The sequence below is a fragment of the Lampris incognitus genome, chromosome 3 (assembly GCF_029633865.1).
Source record: "Lampris incognitus isolate fLamInc1 chromosome 3, fLamInc1.hap2, whole genome shotgun sequence".
Lineage (NCBI taxonomy): Eukaryota > Metazoa > Chordata > Actinopteri > Lampriformes > Lampridae > Lampris > Lampris incognitus.
In genome coordinates this window covers 65,030,768-65,056,581 of record NC_079213.1, presented here as the reverse complement: position 1 = coordinate 65,056,581, position 25,814 = coordinate 65,030,768, and the positions used below count along the sequence as shown (strand labels likewise).

Below are 25,814 nucleotides of genomic sequence, written 5' to 3'. Positions count from 1 at the left end.
ATGAGAGTGGATGGCGAAAACCCATTGTTAGCAGGACGTCTTTGCATTAATCCACCTTTACGGCCGTGGAATCGGAGAGCAAATATGTATGGACACAGCAGTTCACATGCCCGCCTTTGTTCAATTTGCCCTGAGATTAGAATGTAAACGTACAATAAAATCAGCGGGAAATGAAATATTTATTGCCACCCGTAAAAAAAAACCCTGGCCTCCGGCTGCCGATATTAAGCTGATTAGGTTCATTTCAGTAATAGCTGCAGTGGCTGTGCTATAAACACGGCTTCCAAAAAAATGTATCCCCCCCAAATATTAAAGAAGTCTTAAATGAGCTTCATAAGACTAGCCGGGGAAGAAGCTGGGGCCTCTGTGTGCGCCACAGGGGGAAGAGATGCACCCTGGGATGTGAGATCACCGTCCCTCCCTTGTGCAAGGGGGAGTAAAATGCGTCATCGCAACCTAAACATCAAAAGCGCGCCCGTCCATAGGGGTGAACGGGGGTCATAAAAACACACGTGTACACACTTTCGGTTATTACCCACTCTCCGTCGCCGCAATAAAGTGACATTATGACACGACGACGTATGCAGCGCCCCCCCCCCACACACACATATACACACACACACACACATACAGCCGCACAAACAGCCACACATACAGCCACACAGTTATGTTGCTTGTACATATACAGTACTTTGTGGATAGGATAACTAATAATTTTCTACAGATCTTAATTTCCCCCCCCTTTTTCTCCCCAATTGTACTTGGCCAATTACCCCACTCTTCCGAGCCGTCGCCGCTCCACCCCCCTCTGCCAAGATCTGGGGGAGGGCCGCAGACTGCCACACGCCGCCTCCGATACACGTGGAGTCGCCAGCCGCTTCTTTTCACCTGACAGTGAGGAGTTTCACCAGGGGGACGTAGCGCGTGGGAGGATCACGCCACCCCCCCCAGTTCCCCCTCCCCCACCCTGAACAGGCGCCCCGACCGACCAGAGGAGGTGCTAGTGCAGCAAGCCGGACACATATAGTCCATGGGCCAGATGATATTTCGGTACAACCAAGGTGCCAAAACTTACTTATAATTTTTGAAAGGATCCATGTCTGTAGATGATATTTTGGTATGATAACCATTCCTGAGTGGCAGCTGTATCACAGTTATCAGCTCATGAAGTTAACCACCCGCTAAACTAAATTGCATTTTAGACGCTGGTGCATATCCTGGTTTAGCCTCATGGAATGTTCTATAATATTCTTTGGTATCATTTTAAAGGGGACCTTCTTAGCTTTCATTCAAGCCCTGTTGTGGATATTTCTCACAAATATAGAGGTCACTTGAGCTCTTCAACCCGTCAATAACACACATCTTTCTGCAATGTTCGCCTAAACTATATACTTTCTTTTAGCCCTGTGGCATCTAGGAATATCAGGGACACAAAACACAAAAACTGGAATACTCACAGGACTGTAAAGATTCAGAAAATGTATAATATACCCATACTATTTCATTGTGTGAGGTGATTGTGAGCCTTAAATGAGAACTAGACCAAAGCCAGTTAGGTCACAAACTGGTCTCTATACATTTGTTTAAATACACAATCAAAATACATGATAAAAAGGAATACCATAGTGAGGTAATGAACTATTTTAATATTTTAAACAACATTGACATTTACATATACTTAGTCAATGATACATGTAATCCCATATCATTAGTGGGTATATGTAATGGTAATGGGTAGGGTAATGGGTATATGTGAATATGGTTACATTATTGTTATCAAGCTCTGGGTAACCAAGTCCAGAATCAACATCCTGTGCATCAATAGACTACTACTACAGTAATACCATCAGAATCATCACACTGTCATTCATCAAACTGCTCGTTTCTCTCATCATCTGACTCCCCAAGTTCAAAGTCCAGTTCTGGACCATCCTGCTGTTTTTGGTTACTGCAGGTCTGTAACCTGCACATGTCTGTGCATGGAAGTCCATTTGACAGGCACATGCAGCTTGGCATTTTGCATGAATGCACACACTTGCATGTTAGCATTTCCAAGACCACATCTGGTGCAGGTGGGGAGCGCATCCAGTAAATGGCCAGCTTGCCTTCATCGTCTGTCCATCCATACTCAGTAGGGCTTGGCACCACAGGGTTAGCCTGCAGACAGCACTTCCATATTGCTGCCTGATAGTTGGCTCGTTGAACATGCATAAAGAGACAGTCTCTACATGGTGGCAGCTGGCTGGACTCAACCTCTCCCCTTTTGGTGCAGAAGAGCTGGTAACGCAGTTTGTTCACCTCAGCAGTGCTGCTATTAGCAACATACATCCGACAGGTGAACTGCTCAATTTTCTGGAACAGCTCATCACTCACATTCCATGTCTGTCCCGTTGACTAAAAGTCTCTTGGCAGGAAGTGTGCTTTCTCACTATCTTCAGGGCATTCAGCTTCCCTCGACCAGCGAATGCACTGACAGTGTCACAGCCTGTGAAGGCATGTAAGCCAATTAGGCTGTCACAGATGCTGTCTCCAAGTGAACTTGCCAGTTTGGTGATGTCGACAAACCGTGTGTGGTTCTGAGTCCCACACATCTGGTAGATGGGACAGGTGATGTCCTTCTGGAAGCCAAGACAAAGCACCATGACATCAGTGTCCTCAGCTGTGATGATAACTGACTTTGAGCCCGCATTTGCTGCATGCAATGCATGCAGGAGCAGACGGGTGTCCGCTTCTTCATGTGTGGAGTGCAGTTCTGCTGCTTCCTCACACCCATCTTCTGTCAACTTGTAGCAGGTTTCCTCACAGGTCATGTACAACACCTTGCCATGCAGCATAGCTCTGTATCGTGGGAGTTTCCACTCTTCCACCAGAAACTTGATGAGACTGGACTTGTTGGACGAACTGCACAGAAATTTTCTCCACTGCTGGACGTGGTGTCCCCCTGCAAGATTCTTGTACTGGAGAGTGATGTCTCCACCCCGGTTCAGTCGTTCAGCATCTTTGATCGAAGTCTGGTGATAGACATCAAAAACAACATCAATCCTCCCACTCTGTGCTCCCTCATGGAGGACCTGGGTCAAGGCTGACTCTGCCACCTGTGCAAAGGTTTTGTTGTTGCCATTCATTTTTTGGACCAGGCTCATCCCATCAATGATGGAATTAGATGGGATTGGGATGTCTTCTGCCGGAGATACATTCTTTTCAAGCTCTCTGGCAAGTGCAGCCTTGTTTGTTTTTCGTAAGGACCCATCAGCATTTGCCAGTGCCCATGGTAGTGGGCCCAATGGGTAGGCAAGGACATCCTTCAGATTCACCTTCCTGCTTTCAGCCACCAGGATCATGTGACTGAAAAGGTTTCTATCTGCCTTCAGAACCACATCCTGTGCTTTCTTTCCATGAGCTTGTTTTGTGCTGACATTGGAGAATGTTTTCAGACTTTGCTTGGTCATCTTGTCGTGGAATTTCACAGGTGGTGGGTCTGCATCTAACCTTGTTTGCTGGAATGCTTGGTAGGCCTCTTCTCCATTCTCAAGAGCTCTCAAGAGATCTATGGTCACATCAGGTGGAGCCATGTTGCCAGTGGAGAGGCTAACCAAATCAATCTCATCAGGGGACATAGGATTGAGCCAGTTATTCTCCACAAGGTCCATGACAGACTGGACATCTGCTTCATCTCTCTTGATCCTTGGACTCTGTAGATCTGGATGAGACCATTTGCACCTGCCTTGACCTGTCAGGTCTCTCAGCTGTCTGAGGTACATGCTTCTATACTCAGCTGTGAGATAATATTTGGTCACAGCTCCTGGCTTCAAGCTGAATCCCTTTGTCCCTCCAGTTGTTTGGGTGTCTTTGTTCACCGTTTCTTCTATAGCTTGGTCAACAGGGATTCGGCCAAAGGGATTGGTGGAGCCCAGTTGGACTGAGAAGCCTCCTTCCATGAATTCTGTGTACACATCTGGGTGTGTGATGGGCAGCTCAGACATCTGGGCGTAGTAGTAGGGGAGGTAGCGTGCATAATTCATCCTGTCATAAGCAAAGCACCATGGGATCATTGCTCGAATGCTAGCCAAGTGTAGCATCCAGTCTCCCTCTCTGGATGCTCGGATGAGCCCCAACAAGATTTCAACCATGTCCAAATAGGACATCCAGAAGTTCGAGAGGCTGCCGTTTCCACCTCTAAGGAACTCACGGTAGACTTCAAATAGATCCATGATGCGTGTACAAGAGCTGTTCTCGAGGACCTCCTTCAAAGCATGTTGTGAGACTTCTTTCCCAAGGCTGTCAATGGTCTTCAGTGTCTCATTCAGGTGAACCATGTCATTCCTGTGAGTTTCTTCCAACCAGGACAGGAAACCATTCAAGGTCAGTCGCATGAGAGCCTTCTGCAATCATGCCAGACTCAATGCAGAGGTCTTTGAGTCCAGCATCTTGGAAACGCTTTCCTATTATTGCCAGCAGTGTGCAGATGGTGTGGAATACCCCAAGCCTAACGATGATATCATGGAACTTGTCATGGTGTTTCCATGTGATCTCGACAGCCTTCGCATACAGGGCTTGGTCAAAGACACAGACAATCTTCCTCAGGCCTAAGCACTGCATGATGCTCAGTGACTGGTTAAGCACCTCGTTGACGGTAGACATTTGTGTCGCTGGAGCATTGATGGTAGGCAGATAGCCTATATTGTCGGGGATGACCGTCATCTCTCCTCGAGTCAGGATGTTGAAGCCTGTCCAGCTGCTGACTGACTGTTCTTCTTGTTGTGACATGCGTGCTAGGACCCAAAGAAGGTTTTTCTCTCTGGCAAGCTTAGTATTGGCTGCAGTATCGGCATCTGACTTTTTGCTTTGTGGTGGCCCTACCCGTTGTCCAGCATTGTAAGTTGGTAACATTGGTGGGGGTCCATCAATGCTTCTCTTCTTTGTTTTGGTAACAGTGGGCATGGGTTGGACAGGAAGTGGATTGACTGGCTTTGCTTGCACAGCAATCCCATTGACTCTGTGAGATGTTCCCTCACCACTGACAGTTTCTTCAAGACGGTCGATATTGTCCCCGGCTAAAGTTGTGAATATGCCAGGATGGATGTTAGCTGGAAGGGCAATGCCACTCCCTGATGATGAGAGTTTCTGGAGACACAGGGCAGTGTTGATCTCTTCCATCTGTGAATAGGACACACTGTGACCAAGTCGGTTGAGGATGTTTATCAACTCTACATTTCCTGTCAACGATTTGACACTGAATGGCAGAACAATGTGCTTGGAAGGCTTGGTATTTCCACATGTCACTGCATATACTATGTCATGGCCAAATGACTGCAGAAGGCACTGCACTCTCTGGGATGCATGATCAGGATCATTTGAGCCTGTGAGTAGAGAGTACAGGAAGATAATGAGCGACTCTGGAATGGTAGGACATTCTGCTTCTGGTTTGACTTCAGGCGGCCAGGTTTGAGGAACATCTTGACTTTTAATGTCTGCTCTCAATTTGATGGCTGCTTTGGCTATAACATCTTGTGCACTGACACTTTTCAGGGTCTGCAGCTCCCTTTTGAGAGACTGATTTTCTTTGGCAAGTTCCCTCATGGACAAGTTATCAGGATAGAGGAGGAATTTTCCTTTCTCATCAGGGAATATCTGCAAGGCTCCAGCAAACTCACTCTCCAGGTTTCGCCTTATGTGCTTCTTGGTTGATTCCTTGACTTGGGCAATGCCTTGGGAGTTCATTGAAGCTACCAGTCTAGAAGAGAGATCAGTCATTGTCATCACTTGAGGATTGCCAAAAAGCTCCATCCTGATGAAGAGGAACAGCTCATTGTATGCCTTATTCACAGCAGCTTCATACTGGGCTGCAGCATCATCATCTTCATTGCTGGCAACCTCTCCTTTGGAAACCCCTTCTTTGGTGTAAAGTCTATAGCATGACCTGTGGTAGTGCCCTTCAGCTGCTACAAGGTCTCTACTCACAATGGCAAGGATTCTGCTGTCCCTTTTCTTTGTGGCTGCACTCCTGATCTTTGCATCAGCTCGCAGTTCTCGACACTGCACCAGTACTTCTCTCGTATTCTGTCTCTTGGAATATTTGCTGTTTTTCTGACAAAATATGCACTCTGCATCATAAGTCCTAGATGTACTTGGAGCATGTCGAGCTACTCTCTTAGATTGTTTCTCTTCAGCAGAGACACAACTTTTCTTTTCTTTTGCAAGGAGGCCATCAAGAATTTGCTTCATAGTGAAGATACTGCGACACTTTCTGTGGTAGTAGATTGCTGGAATCTGTCCCTCAGGAATGTCTTTTGCCAGTTTCAAAACTGGTGCATGATTTCGTATCTGAGCTGCCCTGAGCAGAGTTCTCCATGAGTCGACACTTTAGTGAAACCAGCTTATCTGTATCATCAGAACAGTGGATAATGCACTCCACCCGTGGGCGCTTTGGTATTTGGTAAAAACCTGCTTGTTCACCAGTGGCCATATTCAGTCAGTTTTCACCTGCCACATACAAACAAATACATGTAACTTAGGTGTATGAACACTACTAAAACAAAGTTTACTTTGCTTCACCAGCGTCATATTACCATTATTTATCTTACATAGCCACAAATAGATACATTACCTAGTTGCTATGCAACAGCTGTATTTTGTCCACATGAGGCCGCTAAAATCAACACAAGATGAAAGTTCCTCGTAGCCACTTTAACTAATCATATTAACATATACATTAAAAGAACATGCTAACATTATGGGAAATTAGCTTACAATCTTCTCCAGAGTGAGACAAGAAGATAGATACCAGTTTCCTCTATATGTGTTTAGTAGAAAGCTATCTGGCTGCACGTTAGCCTAGCTTAGCACAATGAATGGAAGTACACAGTACTGGTTATCCTTGGTTGTTGGCCAACTAAGAACTGTCCCAGAGTTTAAGCTAGGCTAATCAGTACCAGGGGTGTTGAAATGCTATATTTGTAAAAATCTGGGCAAATACACAATCGTGAGAGGCACAGAAACAGGTTTCCTGAAAGAAAAATGAAATAGCTGCTCATTTGGAAAGGTTATCATGTATTATTTTACTTCTGTTAGTGTACCAAATAAAATGGCACCAGTGAAGTTGTGTCACCTTGGGTGATATCGATATCTGGTCTGACCCATGGACTAACTGGCTTTGGTCTAGTTAGTTTCTTAGTAATAATGCCCTTCTAATCTAAGGTTCACAATCACCCCACACAATGAAATAGTATGGGTATATTATACATTTCCTGAATCTTTACAGTCCTGTGAGTATTCCAGTTTTTGTGTTTTGTGTCCCTGATATTCCTAGATGCCACAGGGCTAAAAGAAAGTATATAGTTTAGGCGAACATTGCAGAAAGATGTGTGTTATTGACGGGTTGAAGAGCTCAAGTGACCTCTATATTTGTGAGAAATATCCACAACAGGGCTTGAATGAAAGCTAAGTAGGGCCCCTTTAAAATGATACCAAAGACAATATTATAGAACATTGAAAAATGTCCTGACCATGAGGCTAAACCAGGATATGCACCAGCGTCTAAAATGCAATTTACTTTAGGGGGTGGTTAACTTCATGAGCTGATAACTGTGATACAGCTGCCACTCAGGAATGGTTATCATACCAAAATATCATCTACAGACATGGATCCTTTCAAAAATTATAAGTAAGTTTTGCCACCTTGAGTGTACCGAAATAGGAAATTTTGGGCTCTGGCCCATGGACTAATACCCACGTCCGGCTTCCCACCCACCCGCAGACACGACCAATTGTGTCTGGAGGGACGCCCGATCAAGCCGGAGGTAACCAGAGGTGGAAAAACCTGGTCCAGGAAGTAAAAACCGTAACTGTGTCTTTACTCCACCCATGTACTAAGCCATCAGATTGCACTGACTAGTTTCCCAAATCAGCTGGTTTAATACATGGATGGAGTAAAGACACGGTTAGGGTTTTTACTCTCTTGACTGGGTTTTTCCACCTCTGGAGGTGACACGGGGATTCGAACGGGCGATCTCCGTGTCGGCAGGCAACAGAAGAGACAGCCACGCCACCCAGACGCCCAAATCTTAATTTGTTTAATTTCTATCAGATGAATGGATCTTTCTGTGGTGTCCTCCTTTACTTTTCAGTTAAAACCAGTCACTGGTCATTTTTTTGAGACATTATTCTGACCGGCTCTATAAACTGACCTCTGAATGTAGCTAGTCTCGTTTCATAATCACTAGGCTTTAGCCGACAGCTGATGATTCTTTAAATATGTAACACAAGCAACAAAAAAAAATCCAATAAAACAAGTTCAACGTTTTATTCAATAAAACCGTCATGATACAAACATAAAGGACAGGAATGTTAAACACAAGCTGAATTTATCGTAAAATCTCCACACATTTCAGAAAAGTACAAACAAAGGTTGTTTTAGAGCCACGTATACCGACAAAATTTGCCATCTTTTTTGTGATGTTCACTCCTTCATTCATTTCGTTACCAGCACCTGCAATACTGTCATTAGCATTATATCCAGAATATTCAGCAGTACTAGTTGACTCATTTTTGTTACGGGCACGACCGGTACGAACAGGCCCGGGATCACTTCCAGTGTCCTCAGTACTATGCATGGAAGTCATATGGTAACAGCAGACAGCCTTATTTATACCTACTGCCGTCACCATGCTGCTCTTACCGGCGTCATCTGCCCTGGTGTCTGTTAGATCATGTTCAGCCACCTCCTTATGAGACAGAATATCTGCTTACCCCCGTCTTCATAACTAACTGTATGGCTTTTAACAACAAGGATGTCATATTCATTATTTCCCTACTTCACCTCTTCTTCATCACTACTGCTGTCTGTGATCTCACCCTCCTCCAGCATCTCCCCTGCTTCCCTCCTGGCTCTCTTCTCGGTTGGGGGCTCAGTTTCAGGACTGACCCCCTGGCTCCCGGCCAAGATGCTCGTTCCTCCTGGTGTGAGAGACCCTTGCTGAGATGGTGGAAGTTGGGCCGCATCCTTCCTACTTTGATCTTGATCTTGCGCTTGCCCCTTTGTTGTGTCTCTATTACAGGCTGAAGCCAATCCCACTGAAACAGAACAGCCATGGTTACGCAGAGGAAGTACGAGTGGCCATGACTTGTGTAGAAGCAGCAACCTCATCACTTGTAACAGTAAAATAAAATAATGGACTATAACTCGTTTAAACAAGGTGGCAGGTACATTAGTACATGTGCGGCCAGACACACAAGACATACTAGACAGACAGACACAGAGAGAGACAGACAGACAGACAGCAACATACAGAGAGAGACAAACAGACAGACACAGACATACTAGACAAGACAGCCAGAGAGACAGATAGACAGACAGAAAGATAGGCAGACAGAGGTAGATAGACAACACAGAAACAGACAGAAGGAGAGACAGACAGACACAAGGACAGACAGACAGAGGGAGCTAGACAAGACAGACAGAGAGTCAGAGAGAAACAGACAGATATTGGGCTATACAAATAAAATTGACTTGACTTGACTGTCTGTCTCTCTCTCTCTCTCAGAGACAGACAGAGAGAGAGAGAGAGAGAGAGAGAGAGAGAGAGAGAGAGAGAGAGCTGATACTGAGACAGGGGATATTGTTCAGACAGTCTGACAATGATGATGCTGTGAATTGGTCCCACAGGGTTTCCAAAATAAGGAGGCTGTGCGCCAAGCAGTTGGTTATGTAACAAACTAGGGTGGACGCAGGTGTAAGAAGGGATGTGGAGTAAGGACTGCAAAATTGTGAATTACACACAAGTACTCTCTAAAATGATCTCCCCAGATTCTGGTGACCCATAACACACATGCACTGGCACGCTACCATACATCTATACATTCAAAAACGATATAAAACAACAAGATGATCCTCAGTCTCACTTTAAACCTTCCACACCTTCAGTCAAGTAATTGTTTTTGCTTGAATACTTACCAGTTTGCCTAATCATGAGCCAACAACACTCACAATAAAGAGCCACAAGCGCGCAATAAAATGCTCAGTGGCAGCAGACGCAGGTAAGAAGCTATAAATATGTCCTAAAAACAATCTTAAACAAAACACACACACACACACACACACACACACACACACACACACACACACACACACACACACACACACACACACACACACAAATGCTTTCCCGTGAGAAAAAGTTCAGGATAAATGAGTACATCAGCCTTAAACCAGGACTGGGATCAGCCACAAGCCGTGAGGCTGGAACCTGCTTGGCTGCGTTATCCTCCCTGGATACCTTGCTGACACATTGTCTGATTACTTTTTATCACTTCCTACCCAGCTTCCTGTGGCACGGCACATGGACTTATCAGTGTGTTGGCCGTGGCTTGCAGCAGAGCGAAACAGTTTGGCACAAAGTCCTTATCAATGAAAACACACACACGGGCTAAAATTACTACTCCCGTCATTCAGCCCGTCTGGCTCTGACGGGGTATTAATACGGGGTAAGCGTGGTCTTTTGAGACCAAAGATAATCTGAGTACGTACTTAAAACTGCATGCTTCTGTATGATATGTGGTTGTACTGTGTCATGACTGACATCTCTGCGTGCCAGTTGCACGCCAGTCCGGCGTGGAGAGCTGCTGGACTCATGACTGACCAAAACAGGCGAGAAGCATCGAACAGCCTCCGGTTCTCTCACCGTGCTCATTCTCTGACATTTTACAATTCATGTTCTCGCTGTTTTATTGGAGGCGGTCCTCTTTGATCCTCCTTTTGGCTGTGGTTCGAGTTGGGGGGTTGGCTTGGTGTGTGTGATGTTATGCAGAACGCACTCCTTTCCCACAGGGAATGAATGCTGTCATAGTGAAAAATAAGGGGACGGGGAGACCAAGACTGTCAGAGGCACCAGGACATGATACAATACTGTTGGAAGTGGGGGACTGTCATTTTGAGGTTAAATCAGACTGGACTCATAGCTCACGTCATATTTCTAACCTCCAAGACATTAGTTACAGAAAAATGTGTGTGCGTGTGTGTGTGTATTATATATAACATGCGGGTAGTAGTATGAAAACTACAACTGCTCAAGTATGTTATCTTACCTGGTCCATTCAGCAGGTAGTCCTGGAAATAGTCTCGGAGAACAACATGCAAGACTGGATATTCAATTAGCGTTTTGTAGCTCAGGTTGTCCCTTAAGCTCTTTCTGAGGTCCATCTCATGGTACCTAATGTAGGTAGGTAGGAAGAACAAAACAAGCAAACAACAGATTTTAAGACTGGCACTGGAACTGAATTGGGGGGTGGGGTGCCCAGTTGTGTCCAAAAGTGGCTCGTAGTTATGGAGGACTTGGTTTTTGGCACTGTCAACTTTTTTTTAAATACTAAGCAGAGGTGGCAGTGTAAAAATGGGCAGTTCTGTTTATAATTCTTCATTTCACAACCGCAGCTCTTTATTTCCAGCAGCCTGTGGTAAACTGATGGCTGAGACTCTTTCGAGGATTGATGGAGATAGGACTCATGGCTTGGCAAAGTTAAAATCCTGCATGGCTAATCCTTCTCTATTTTGCCAGATGGAAACTGATTTTTACCAAGTGTCAACATCTCTCACAAACAGACTGCAGCATTTGCAAAAGTGCTCCTCCTCCTCCTCGTTCTCCTTCTCTGAGATGACGTCACTCCAACCTGTCTCCAAGTAGTCCTGTCATGAGTTAGGGATGGTCATAAATCATGATGGTAAATGGTTAACAGGACTCCGGGGGACACGGGTTGCCTCTACACTTGACCGATTCAAACCCATCCAGCTTAGGCTGTCATCACAGAAATCCAAGGCATGATATAATTCTGATATATAGTTGCTGCCCCCCCGCCCACCAACCAACCAACCAACCAACCAACCAACCAACTGCCTGGTGCCTAACGGCAAGACGATTATGAGACATATTGTTTGTTTTGTAGAGATGACAGCCAGACTAAGAACCAGGCAGACACCCACTCCGCAAGCCTATCGAAGCACTGTGCTGTAATGTGACATTTCAGGTCCTTACTAGTGGGCCAGGTCCTAAGAAAGCCCCCCCCACCCAACTCCTCCTAAAAGAGTTTCTCTATGGTGGGCCAAGGATCATCTCACATAATCCCACAAGTCAACAGCAATATCTGTTGGCATTTCCTGCAGGGGAGGATAAAGCGAAGAAGAAGAGATTCTCTGTGGGCTGGCGTTTTTCAAATCTCCTTGAGCAACACTGCAAACCGGAGACGAAAAAGGTACAGCAGCGTGGCTTAGGTTTGTGCGAGTCTTGTTTCTGTGGAGGGGGATACGAACCAGCCAAGAGCCTGTTACCGATGGACCCTTACATTACAAGAGGAGAAATAGGGTGGGTCTTGGTGGGAAGTAGAGACAAAAAATCTTGTATTTGATTCCCAAGTTAAGACGCCACAAGTATGAACCAAGTGCATAGAATAAATGATTGAAAGTGGTAAATCAATTTCAAACGGGCGATGAACCACAAAGTGCTCCTCTCAGAGCAAAGACATAGAAGCAGCATGAAGCAGCAGTGCAGTAAGCGTGCAAGAACTGGATAAACACTACCAAGGCAGGATCCATGTCGACACCGTGCTATCGGCACGAATAAGCATCTGCATTTCACAACATGAATTTTGTGTGCATTTTGCATGAGAGTTTGATGCTTATTTGTGTGAATAAACAAAGAAAACCCCAACTTTTATTGTTTGTAAATAAGGGAGCAGGAGGGGTTGATGGCAAACCAGATAGCTCCCTGTGCTGCGGGTGATGTTGAAACATGAGAGAGTGACTGGGCCAGGAACATGCACACATCTGTTCTCTATATAGGGTTCTAGTGAATGAAGAGAGCAAGTCTGATGTTCCCTCTTGGGGGGGTTCCTATTGTTTTCCCCCTCCACCGCTATGACCTGTCATCTCTGTGGGGAACAGCAGAGACCAGGTGATGGAGCAGAGGAAGTAACAGTCAAAAGAGACTACGCTCCTGTTGTCCTCTTATTTGCATTTTCATATTTCATCCCAGCCTCAGTGTAATGTCTCTGCTATGTCTGTGTGCTTAAAAATAGACCAGGTACATCCAGATGTGGGCCTCCCAGGCCGGCCCTTTTTTTTTTGCAAAATCATTCCATCCCAGAGAAAAGCACGGATTCAGTGCTTTTGAATTGACAAGAGCAAATATTGACAATGTGCCAGCTTTATACAACGAGACGCAGGGTAACCAACCCCCGGGGCTTAAATCAATAGGCACAATCCCTTTTTTCTTATGTTCTGAAAAATAATCTCTTCAAAAGGATGAGATGTTATGCAGTTCACCATAAATCACATACCATTTCATTTCATTTCTATATATCTATCATCTATCCATCTATATGTATACCATTGTATAATATACACCTTTAATATTTAAATCATATTCCTTCACATCCTCCTCCACTCTCATGCTGAAACAACATTCTGCCTCTATCCCTTCTGCTCTGATTTCTTTTCCTTGCACTTCGCCGTCTTATACGATGGTTATATAACGATGCTATTGTCAGAGGAGTTGAACTGTTTGGCAACTCTGTGGTCATTTGGCTGTTTTGTGGATTGAGTGACCATCTGGGCTGATGATAATCTCCATCCATGTTGAGTTATTTTCCTCTGCTTATTGACAGCATGTATATCATTACAACCCTTCCTGAGATCTGATAGAAATTCATTCGAGAGTAATACTGGTTTATTAAAGGGAATATCGACCGAAAAAGTTTCCTTTTGTTTCATGCATTGATATGGTTCTTTTGGATGGCACCAGGATTATTGCCAGCCTGCTGAATGTCACATTAGCCTTGTTCTCCGCAAGGTTGACATGCTAAAAATGAACTTTCTGCAGAAGCCAACGATAACAATTTTCCACATTGTGATTTTGTAGGAATAACACTCTATTAGCAACCATAGCACTGGATCAGTCTTGTGTGCGTTTCTGAAACACTGCAGAAATTGTGCGGAAAAGTGTCTCTAAGACAACATAACATACAGCTGTACAACGGAAATAGCAACTTTACACGTGGCTGCATAATGTAGCATTGCTATTTTCTTATACAACGCAACTTATCGGCAAACAAGGAAGTAAGTTTCCACATTCATGGATTGTCCACCAGCGAGGGCACCGGCAGACACATTCGGCAACATTTCAGAGACACATAGAAGACCGCAAAGTATTATGGCTGCTCGTCAGACAGAGCGAGAGAGAGAGAGAGAGAGATCATGTTGAAAATCATGAATGGTTCCCTTGGAGACCATGTTCTCCCCAGCTTCAGGTGACATTCAGTATGCTGGTGCAGGTATCCGGTAAGGTGAGCTCAGGTATTGTCTTTGATGCATGCTCAATAATCCAGGTAAGAAAATCAAAGAAGGTTGAATCAGTTCATCTGGACACAATGTTTACTGACAGATACGTTTCATCACTCATCTTCAATCACAGACTGAAGAGGTCACTTAGATGAGTGATGACATGTATCCGTCAATAAATGTTGTATCCAGATGAACTGATTCAAACTTCTTTGAACTCGGGTATTATACAATACAAGACATTACCCTCATTAACCTCTAGAAGACGTGGGTTTGATGCCCTGCTTACTGCTTCTTCCTGTGAGAAGAAGTAGTATAAAGCTAGACCCAGGACAGGTATACAGATAAAAATATCCCCCACCGCCATGGCATCTTGCCATCACAAACTACAGGCTGCTGCCATTTATATCAAGCGGTTTTACTAATAACGTCCAAAATTAGCCCAAAACTGAGAGAGCCCTGAAGAAAAGCATCTGCTATGCACAAACAAACTCAGGCAACCCTTACAGCCAGCTGATAGACCGACTTGATAGTTATGCCACAAAACAGAGAGAGCAGTGTTCAACAGGACAGGAACGCCACTGTTTTACGGTTCAGGAGGTTGGTTGGTTGGTTTGGGGGCACAAAAAAAAAAACACGAAACAGGTGTGCACGCACACATTCACAAGCACCAACAAAGATTTCTCTCTCTGTGCAGTGACAGCATCTCTCCCTCCGAAACTTAAAAGAAGCCCAGATGAGCTGCGGCACAGGGGAAACTGCTGAAAGGCAGAGAGAAACGGAGGTAAGGCAGGAGAGGCACTTATCTGGACTTAAGCAGCGGAATGAATCACAAGTTAATAAACATACAAGAAATTACACAAACAAACAGGCAGCTGGGTGTGAATGGTCCTCTTGAGGCACAGTATGTCTACTTTCCAGTAAGAGGATGTTGACCTATTACTCAGCGAAGTTTACTTGAGCACAGAGGCCACTTTACTCGATTGGGCCTGTTATTGCGGCAGACACTGAGTAAGGAAAACCAAACACATGCAGCGGTCTTTGTGGCCCGAGCGTTAGCTGTGCCCATTCTGCTGCATGTGGTCTTCATATGTACAACAACAAAAAGGTAAAAAAAAAAAGAAAGGCAGCATGGTGGCCCAGTGGTTAGCACTGCTGCCTCACACCGAGAAGGTCCTGGGTTCGAACCCCAGGCCGTCCCAGCTCCTTTCTGTGTGGAGTTTGCGTGTTCTCCCCGTGTCTGCGTGGGCTTCCTCCGGGTGCTCCGGTTTCCTCCCACCATCAAAAAGACATGCATGTTAGGGTTAATACTCCTGCCTGTGCCCCTGAGCAAGGCAATGGGAAGAAGAACTGGAGCTGGACCCCGTGCACTGCGGCTGCCCACTGCTGCTATACAATAGGATGGCTTAAATGCAGAGAATAAATTCACTGTACCCTGTACAATAACAAAAATAAAGTGGCTTTTTTTCTTTCTAGAACAAAAATCATAATTTGAAATGAATGGGAGCTGTGTGTTAAAGCGAGGAAAAAAAAACAATGGACAAACAAAATCTCAGTTGGAAAGCCTCAAGATTGGGAGATTTGTCCTTGACCCTCAATGGATCAAACTAAAAGAGAAAAGTCCAATGCTTTCCTGATGAAAGCACAAAAAAAAAAAGTATGAAAGGGGAAAAAAAATCCTTCTAGTCAACAGCCATATGTGAATTGCTATTCGTGTAAAAGTATAACACGACTTCATGACATTAATCAAAAAGCCAAAAATACGGGTGCTCCTTCTCTGGAGGGCTGCGGTATTCCTGGAGTGAAGGCCCCTCCATGCATGCAATACACTGACCCCTATGTCGGACCCCTACGATGGGATGTGAGCCGTGTTTGTAGGAGGCCTCTCCTCTTATTAAAGTTATGGTCTGCGGCCCCAGCCCTGTTATGTAATTGTACCTTACTGATATGAGGTAATTCCCTCTTGGCCATGCACCACATTTCAGTCCTGCTTAAAAAGCATAACGTTGAAATAAACACTTTACAAATTTAATGGGTAGCCATTATCCAACTCCCCATGTAGAGTTTTAAAATATAATAGGATAGAAGAGGACAGAGAGATGGAGACAGATGGAGAGAGAAAGAGCAAGAGAGGAGGAGGAGGAGAAGAAGAAGAAGAAGGAGGAGGAGGTTAAAATCTGGAATTGTTTCACCCCATCTCTGGGGCTGGGGTTGGTTATTGTTACACAATTCGTTTCATTAGCAGTTTTCACCCCCTGCGTCGCACATACCGCTGACAGGAGCACGTTTTCTCACTTTGCAACACTTCTGTTACCCTGCCCAAAATCTCCTAACCCCCACCCGTCTCCATCAGGGTCGAATATCGTCACTGTCAGTCGAAAACCACAAATCTGCAGAGGAGCTAACTTCACAGGAAGTGGGGAAAAAATCATTACTATTTCATCGAACTGTAACAAACATTACATTTTCCCAAATATTTGGTTGATGTCATGAAAAGAAAATGGCCAAAAATTCACAGACGCGTCGTTATCGCCCATCATTGACGGACTGACATCCCAGTAGTCATGCGGGCGACAGGCCGCATGCCCATGCTCCCATTACCGTCCTCCACCATAAACACTGGCACTGTGGCGGACACTAGGGGCTATGCCTCTCACCCAGCAGGACTGTGAGCTGGGGGCGTGGTTTACGTTCCCGGGCTCGCCGGGGCAGGGTTGTTCTGGCTGCAGTTGGTTTTTTGGAGTTGAGGAATAAACATCAAACTCGCCTTGGTCTCCTGTGTTTTTCCTCATTCCTGCCACATTGGTGACATGTTTGGAGCAGAAGATGTGTGTGAATCCACTTCGGCCACGCCGCCCCAACTCTCTCAGCCGGCCGTTCTCGCCGCGGCTGTGAAGCTCCCAGAGTTCTGGCAGAGCGACCCGGCCTCGTGGTTCCAGCATGTCGAGGCGCTGTTCCACCTGCGTGGAATCTCCGCCGACGACTCCAGATACTATCTGGTTGTCGCTGCGCTGGATCAGCAGTCCACACGCCGGGCCATGCAGCTGTTGCGTGCCCCTCCGCAACACGGTAAATACGTCGCCCTCAAACATCTTCTGCTCCGGAGGTACAGCCTATCTGCCGCAGAGAGGGCAGATAGAATCCTTTCCCTATCCGGTTTGGACGACGGGACGGCTGTGGATCTCATGGACAATATGCTGTCGCTGCTAGGCTCAGACGAAGGTGGGTTCCTTTTCCCGCATGTTTTCCTGCGCCAGCTCCCATCTCCTGTGCGCGCAGCTTTGGCTAACTCCCCGTGTCTGGCCGCTGGTGACTGCCGAGGTTTGGCTGAGGAGGCCGATCGGGTCCTGCTGGCTACCAGACGGTTCTCTGTGCAGAGTGTGGCATCGGAGCCTCTGCAGCCGACATCGGAGGACGCGGACCCGGCAGTGGTGGCTGGAGTGACTGCCCGGAGACGGCGCGGGAGAGGCCTCTGTTTCTTCCACCAGCGGTTCGGCGGCAAGGCGAGGCGCTGCGTCCCTCCGTGCACGTTTGACACGGCGGGAAACTCCAGGGCCAGCGCTCAGTAGCAGCTGTGGGCGCTGGCGGACGTAGTGAGCTGCTCTTCATTAAGGACACGATGTCAGGAAGACGGTTTCTGGTGGACTGAGGCTCGCAAAAGAGCCTACTCCCTCCTGCTAAGACAGACAGGTCGGCCGAAGGCGGCGGCCCACAGTTAAGTGCAGCTAACGGTTCGTCCATTGCGACGTTTGGCACAAGGTTGGTGACTGTTTGCTTCCACGGGCGCCATTTTGAGTGGGACTTTGTAGTGGCCGCCATTACTGTTCCTATTATCGGCGCGGATTTTCTGTGTGCTAATGGTCTGCTGGTTGATGTTGCAAACCGCCGTTTAATTGATGCTGTGTCTTTCGCCACTGTTCCGTGCGAGACAAGGGGAGCCGGGCCGTTAACACACGCTAACTTTTTAGCATTAGGGGATGTTTTTCAGCGTTTGCTGGCGGATTTTCCATCGGTGACTACGCCTGCCTTTTCCACCGCGGTTACTAAACACGGGGTAGAACATTTCATTCCCATTCTGGAACCGCCAGTTTTTGCGCGCGCGCGGCGCCTCGACACGGTAAAATTGGCTACAGCCAAGGAGGAGTTCGCCATCATGGAGCATCTGGGTATAGTGAGGCGTTCCAACAGCCCGTGGGCCTCGCCGCTTCACATGGTGCCCAAGGCGGATGGGTCGTGGTGGCCTTGCGGCGATTTTCGCTGCCTGAACAACGTCACCGCCAAGGACCGCTATCCCATCCCACACATACAGGACTTTTCCATACGCCTGGCAGGTACCACTATTTTCTCTAAGGTGGACCTGGTGCGCGGCTATCATCAGGTTCCCGTGCGCGCAGAGGACGTGCCCAAGACCGCAGTGATCACCCCGTTTGGGCTTTTCGAATTCATGCGCATGCCTTTTGGCTTGAAGGGGGCAGCGCAAACCTTTCAGAGGCTGATGGACTCGGTGTTGCGTGACCTTGATTTCATGTTCGTTTATCTCGACGACATATTAGTGGCCAGTCCGTCAGCTGACGAGCACCTGGCGCACCTGAAACAGGTTTTCCGTCGTCTGGACGAACACGGCCTGATAGTCAACCCGGCCAAATGTCAGTTTGGACTGCCGGTGATTGACTTCTTGGGTCACCGCATTTCGCCGCAAGGCGCGGTCCCGTTGCCTTCTAAGGTGCAAGCGGTGGCGGAATTTCCCCGCCCGGTCTCTGTTAAGGCATTGCAGGAATTCTTGGGAATGGTGAATTTCTATAACCGTTTCCTCCCTCGCGCTGCCCACCTCCTTCAGCCACTTTACGAAGCCCTGCGGCTTAAAAAGGCTAACGACCCTGTCGACTGGACTCCCGAACGGGTCCAGGCCTTTGACGGAGCTAAGTGCGCCCTGGCTAACGCTGCCCTCCTCGCCCATCCCACGCCCACGGCGTCCATAGCTTTAACAACCGATGCGTCTGACATAGCCGTGGGGGCTGTGGTTGAACAGCGTGTGGCGAATGCGTGGCAGCCACTCGCATTTTTTAGCCGCAAACTGCGAGATAGCGAGCGCAAGTACAGCGTTTTTGAACGGGAGTTGCTGGCACTGCACCTTGCAACCCGGCATTTCCGCTTCCTGCTGGAGGGTTGCCCATTCACGGCTTATGTGGATCATAAGCCGCTGACTTTTGCCATGTCCAAGGTGACTGAGCCGTGGTCTGCTCGTCAACAGCGCCACCTAGCGGCGATCTCCGAGTTCACAACGGACATTCAGCATGTGGCCGGGAAGTCCAACCCTGTTGCTGATTGTCTGTCACGTGTGCTTGTGTGTCCTGTGCACCTCGGTGTGGATTTCTCCGCTATGGCTGCCGACCAGCCCAGTGACCCGGACGTCCTTGCCCTTAGGTCAACGCGTACCGGTCTCAAGCTAGAGGACGCTGTGATGCAGGAAGGCAGTCCTGCCCTCCTCTGCGATGTCTCCACCGGCTGTCCCCGCCCCGTTGTTCCAGTGGCCTGGCGCCGTCGAGTTTTCGATTCGATTCACTCCCTCTCGCACCCTGGAGTTCGGGCATCGGTGAAGTTGGTCGGTTCCTAGTTCGTCATGCCTGGCCTCCGCAAGGACGTCAAGGGGTGGGCAGCTGCATGTGTAGCGTGCCAGCGCGCTAAGGTCCACCAGCACACTAAATCGCCCCTCGAACCGTTTCCGATCCCGGCCAGACGTTTCGACCACGTGCATGTGGACCTGGTGGGCCCTCTACCTTCTTCACAGGGTTTTACGCACCTGCTCACAATGGTAGATCGGACCACCAGGTGGCCAGAGGCTGTCCCTCTATCCTCCACAACATCCTCGGATGTTGCACGCGCTTTTCTTTCCTCCTGGGTCGCCCGTTTCGGCACTCCGTCAGATATCACCTCAGACAGGGGCCCCCAGTTCGTGTCAGAGCTCTGGTCGGCACTTGCGCGATCCTTGGGTGTGCAGGTACACCGCACTACCGCATATCACCTTCAGGCTAACGGGTTGTGTGAACGTTTTCACCGGTTGCTCAAGGCAGCGCTGCGCGCTGCGCTCTCGGATGGTAACTGGGAGGATTGTTTACCTTGGGTTATGCTCGGGTTGCGTTCGGCTCCTAAGGAGGACCTCGACGCGTCACCCGCTGAGCTGGTGCTCGGTCAGCCACTCCGCGTCCCTGGGGAATTTTTGCCTGGGAGTTCCGCTCCTCGACCCCGTCCGGCCGTTTATCCTTTTTTGTCCGACAGCACTCGGGTTTCAGGCCCCGTTCACCACTGTTTTCCGCGGTCGTTCGTGCCTGCGGAGCTCATGTCGGCTCGTTTTGTTTTGGTACGGCATGATGCTCACCGCTCACCCCTCCAACCCCCATACGATGGCCCATTTCGGGTTCTTGAGACGGGTCCTAAGGGTTTTGTGCTAGATATGGGTGGGCGTAGGGAGCGCGTCACGCTTGATAGGCTTAATCCGGCGCACAGGGTGGCAGGCGAAGTTGTGTTTCCGGCCCAGGTTCCCCGTCGGGGTCGTCCTCCTTCCAGGACCCCGGCAGTGTCTTCACGGGTTCAGCATTCTGCTTCTCAGCCGGCTTTGGACTGTGTTTCACCTACTGTTTCGGCTGAGGGACGGCGCAGCCGTTATGGCAGGCTGCTTAAGCCTCCAGTGAGACACTAAGTTTCTTTCCAGGAGTCCCTTCTGGGTGTTCGGGGGGGGGGGGGGTTGTGTGGCGGACACTAGGGGCTATGCCTCTCACCCAGCAGGACTGTGAGCTGGGGGCGTGGTTTACGTTCCCGGGCTCGCCGGGGCAGGGTTGTTCCGGCTGCAGTTGGTTTTTTGGAGTTGAGGAATAAACATCAAACTCGCCTTGGTCTCATGTGTTTTTCCTCATTCCTGCCACAGCACTGGACTAAACTGGCAGTACTAAATGATGCAGAACCAAAATAAAATAAAAAACCTGTTACCGAACCTGAAAAATAACATATTGTCGTCTGCTGCACAACAAAGGTGTCTCACCACTTTCTGTCCCGACAACATTTTAATAGTGATAATAATAATTTAATATTAAAAAATAATAACTTAATAGTAATAATAATTTAATAGTGAATTTTTAATAAAATTTTAATTTCCGACCATCTTTTCATACCATCTCGAGGTGACAACCTTTCAGGATTGGCGCTGGAAGGGCATCAGATGTTTTAAAGACATGTTCAAAAACAACTGTTTTATGTCTTTCACTCAGCTCTCTGAGAATGAAAACTTACCCAGAACACACTTCTTTCGATATTTACAGGTCAGACAGTATATGCGTTCTATCTTGCTGTGCTTTCCTGAAAAACCTGACACTAACCCCGTCACCACATTTCTCTCTTTTGGCCCACTATCTATAAAGGTGAACTGTCAACATTATACAGAAGAATGTCCATGCTAACGTGTCCACCTCTAGACAGGATTCCTCTAGACAGGCATCCAGGTAGCGTGGCGGTCTATTCCGTTGCCTAACAACACGTGGATCGCCAGTTCGAATCCCCGTGTTACCTCCGGCTTGGTCGGGCGTCCCTACAGACACAATTGCCCATGTCTGTGGATGGGAAGCCAGATGTGGGTGTGTGTCCTGGTCACTGCACTAACGCCTCCTCTGGTTGGTCGAGGCGCCTGTTCGGCGGGGAGGGGGAACTGGGGGGAATAGCGTGATCCTCCCATGCGCTACGTCCCCCTGGCGAAACTCGTCACGTCAGGTGAAAAGAAGCGGCTGGCGACTCCACATGTATCAGAGGAGACATGTGATAGTCTGCAGCCCTCTCCGGATCGGCAGAGGGGGTGGAGCAGTGACCGGGACGGCTCAGAAGAGTTAGGTAATTGGACAGGCACAACTGACAGTTGGGGAAAAAAAGGTGGGGGAAATCCAAAGGGGGGGAAAAAAACCCAGCTTGGGAACACGATTTGGGACATGCACTATCTGATGACCAATGGGATTCCACTCTCACATCAAAACACAAATCCTCCGTGGAAGACACTGTCTAGTGCAATTTAAGGTGTTCCATAGGGCCCACACGTCTAAGGTCAAATTATCTAGCATCTGTCCTGATATCACCCCCACCTGCGACAAATGCACAAACAGTATTGCTGCCCTGATACACCTGTACTGGCTGTGCCCTCACTTAGGAAAATTCTGGAAAAATGTTTTTCACACTCTATCCAACATCTTAAAGCTGAACCTAGACCCAGACCCTCTGACTGCTTCATTTGGCACTGCTGATGGAGTGGCTCCTCATTTGACCTTCGCAGAGTGCCGCATGGTTACCTTTGCATCACTCTTGGCCAGACGAGCAGTTCTGCTCAGGCGGAGGGATGCTGCCCCGCCCACATTTAGTCAGTGGCTTCGAGGCGTAATGCCCCTGACATAAAAATAACACCTGACTCCATGGAACTCCTTGCCTCAAGTGAAGAAGTCTTGTTCATGAGCGAGGGTAGGATGGAGCAGGAGATTGACAGGCGGATTGGTGCAGCATCAGCAGTAATGTGGATGTTGTACCGGACTGTTGTGGCAAAGAGGGAGCTGAACCGGAAGGCAAAGCTCTCAATTTACCAGTCAATCTTCGTTCCAACCCACACCTATGGTCATGAGCTTTGGGTAGTGACCGAAAGGGTGAGATCACGGATACAAGTGACTGAAATGAGTTTCCTACATAGGGTTTCTGGGCTCAGCCTTAGAGACAGGGTGAGGAGCTTGGACAGCCGGAGGGAGCTCGGAGTAGAGCCGCTGCTCCTTCGTGTCGAAAGGAGCCAGTTGAGGTGGTTTGGGCATTTGATTAGGATGCCTCCTGGGCGCCTTCCTTTAGAGGTTTTCCGGGCACAGCCAACTGGAAGGAGACCCCGGGGTAGACCCAGAACTCGCTGGAGGGACTACATGTCCAATCTGGCCTGGGAAGAACACCTTGGGATCCCTCAGGAGGAGCTGGAGGGCGTTGCTGGGGAGAGGGACGTCTGGAGTGCCCTACTTAGCTTGCTGCCACCACGACCCGACCCCAGAGAAGTGGCTGATGATGAATGAATGAATGAATGAATGAATTAATTAATTAATCCATGGAAATAGCCGCAGCTTTACTTTTTCACTTATTGCTAAATATTGTGCCTTTAAATTACTCTGGACAATCAAAGGGGTGGGGGTGGGAGGGACGGGTTGTTTGATTTCATTGTACCACTATTATCAGTGTCATTGTTATTGTTTCCCTTTCTTTCTCTTCTTTTGATGTATACTTTATAACAATGTGGAACACATCTGCTCAAGCCTGATCATTCCTTTTGTAATAAAAATAGTTTGAAAAGAAGAAAATTTTAACAGTGTTTCTTATCTCAATAAGCATATTCATCAGGGCTTTGGCCCATCCTGTTTCTGAGAAGAAAAAAAAATCTTTGTAGCTCACAGTGCACAATAGATAGGCAACATAGAAACTACATTTAAAAAATATATATATTATTTTGTTTTTATTTTACTATTTATTGATCCCCGTGGGGAAATTCTTCCTCTGCATTTAACCCACCCTAGCTGTGTAGCTAGGAGCAGTGGGCAGATGCCGTGCAGCACCCGGGGACCAACTCCAGTTCTTCTTGCCATGCCTTGGTCAGGGGCACAGACAGGGGTATTAACCCTAACATGCATGTCTTTTTGACGGTGGGGGAAACCGGAGCACCCGGAGAAAACCCACCGCAGACACAGGGAGAACATGCGAACTCCACACAGAAAGGACCTGGGATGACCTCCCAAGGTTGGACAACCCCGGGGTTTGAACCTAGGACCTTCTTGCTGTGAGGCGACAGCGCTAACCACTGCGCCACCGTGCCGCCCATGGGTAAACTATTGCCAATTGTGACTGACAGCATTTACTAACTTGTCGATATGAATTTTGCCCTATCTGACAAACCCCGAATCTGGCACACATCTTGAACCTTTGTTTTGCACGAGACATCTTTATCCAGTTATGTACCCTGCATGGCACCAGTGGAGAGGAATACAATCACACACAAACACACACACACACACACGGAAACTATTGGATGAGAATGTGGAGAAAATCCTGGATTTATCTGCCTTTCACAACACCCATCCTCTGACCCAGGCTTATGTAACCCTATGGAAGGGAACTTGAGCCTCTTGTCGGGTTGTAGGGTGGAATGTGTGTATGTGTATGTGTGTGTGTGGGGGGGTTCTGACTGCCACAGACACATGTGGGATTTGCACAGGTAATTATCAAACCTACTAGAAGACGGTTGCAAAGTGGTATAAATGTATTGATCATATTTTCACTAATGCAACAGAGCTTTGCTTGATATCAATACCTATAGATTGCAAGGTCCATAATTTAGTTGCAGTTGTGATGAAATGCGCCCAAGGTCCACACTTGGACAGTAAGAAATGACGGGCATCCACTTTTAGATGGCACAAAATGATAGATTATGTTCACTATTGGATGACAGAGTGTCATTCACACTACAGCACAAATATGAGTAAATAATTTAATGCAAAGTAAATGATTAAAGGCATAATATGGTTAAAATAGATAAAGAATTATCTTAATCATTATACAAATACAGTTACGAAAGCAAACTGTAATTCACCCTATGCACCTCTCGGGGGGAATTCATGTCTCACACAGACTCCTGAAATCTAAACTCACATAAAATAACATTTTAACATAACATTAATTTTAATTTTAACATAAAATAACATTTAAAGGACAGTATTCCTTCCTGATAGAAACCTAGAAGGCCTATGTGGAGAACACACACTGTTAAGTCCGGACAGGCCTACTGCAGGTGGAGTCCACTCTGTTAGCTAGACGTGGTTAAAGGTGTCACGTCCCTTCTTGGCAATTACAACAAAAAATATTTATTCCTATATATATTATGAAAGATGAAGTTGAATCAAAATGTTCTATACTCTCTTAATTTGTTTTCTTTTTTCTTTTATAAAAAACACTTTCAGAAAGTTGTGTGTGTATGTCGGCCCTGTGATGGCATGGTGGCCTGTCCAGGGTGTCCCCCTGCCTGCCGCCCAATGACTGCTGGGATAGGCTCGAGCATCCCTGCAACCCAAAGAGCAGGATAAGCGGTTTGGATAATGGATGGATGGACTTCAGAAAGTCTGGCACCCACTTGATAGGGTTAGGATAGTCTCTTGCATTATGGTGTGTGTGTGTGTGTGTGTGTGTGTACCATGTTTAAGTATCCTAATGGGGACATTTGGTCCCCATTAGGATAGAAAAACCAGAAACCACTTAACTTGTGGGGCCATTTTATGGGGCCCCATAAGTAAAAGGGTCTATTTTAGGGTTAGGACTTGGTTTTAGGGTTAAGGTTAGGATTAGGGTTAGGTTAAGGTTAGGGTAAGGTTTAGGCATGTAGTTTGTGTGGTTAAGGTTAAGGGCTAGGAAATGAATGTAGTCAATGAGGGGGCCCCACAAGTAT

At 47.2% G+C, this 25,814-nt stretch overlaps 1 protein-coding gene across 2 annotated transcripts in view; it reads right to left on the bottom strand.

Moving 5' to 3' along the window:
- Positions 1–8,294: 8,294 nt before the first annotated feature.
- Positions 8,295–25,814, bottom strand: part of znhit6 (zinc finger HIT-type containing 6) — a 66,704-nt gene continuing 49,184 nt past the window's right edge. Inside the window, exons 9-10 of one of the 2 annotated variants that reach the window (XM_056277551.1) lie at positions 11,083–11,207; positions 8,295–9,072 (exon numbers count right to left, since the gene is read on the bottom strand). In XM_056277551.1, the coding sequence (XP_056133526.1) occupies positions 8,810–9,072; positions 11,083–11,207 (388 nt within the window). In that variant the 3' untranslated portion in view covers positions 8,295–8,809. Of the gene's footprint in view, positions 9,073–11,082; positions 11,208–23,091; positions 23,387–25,814 lie in introns of those variants that run through there. The other variant, XM_056277552.1, reaches the window with a different exon arrangement.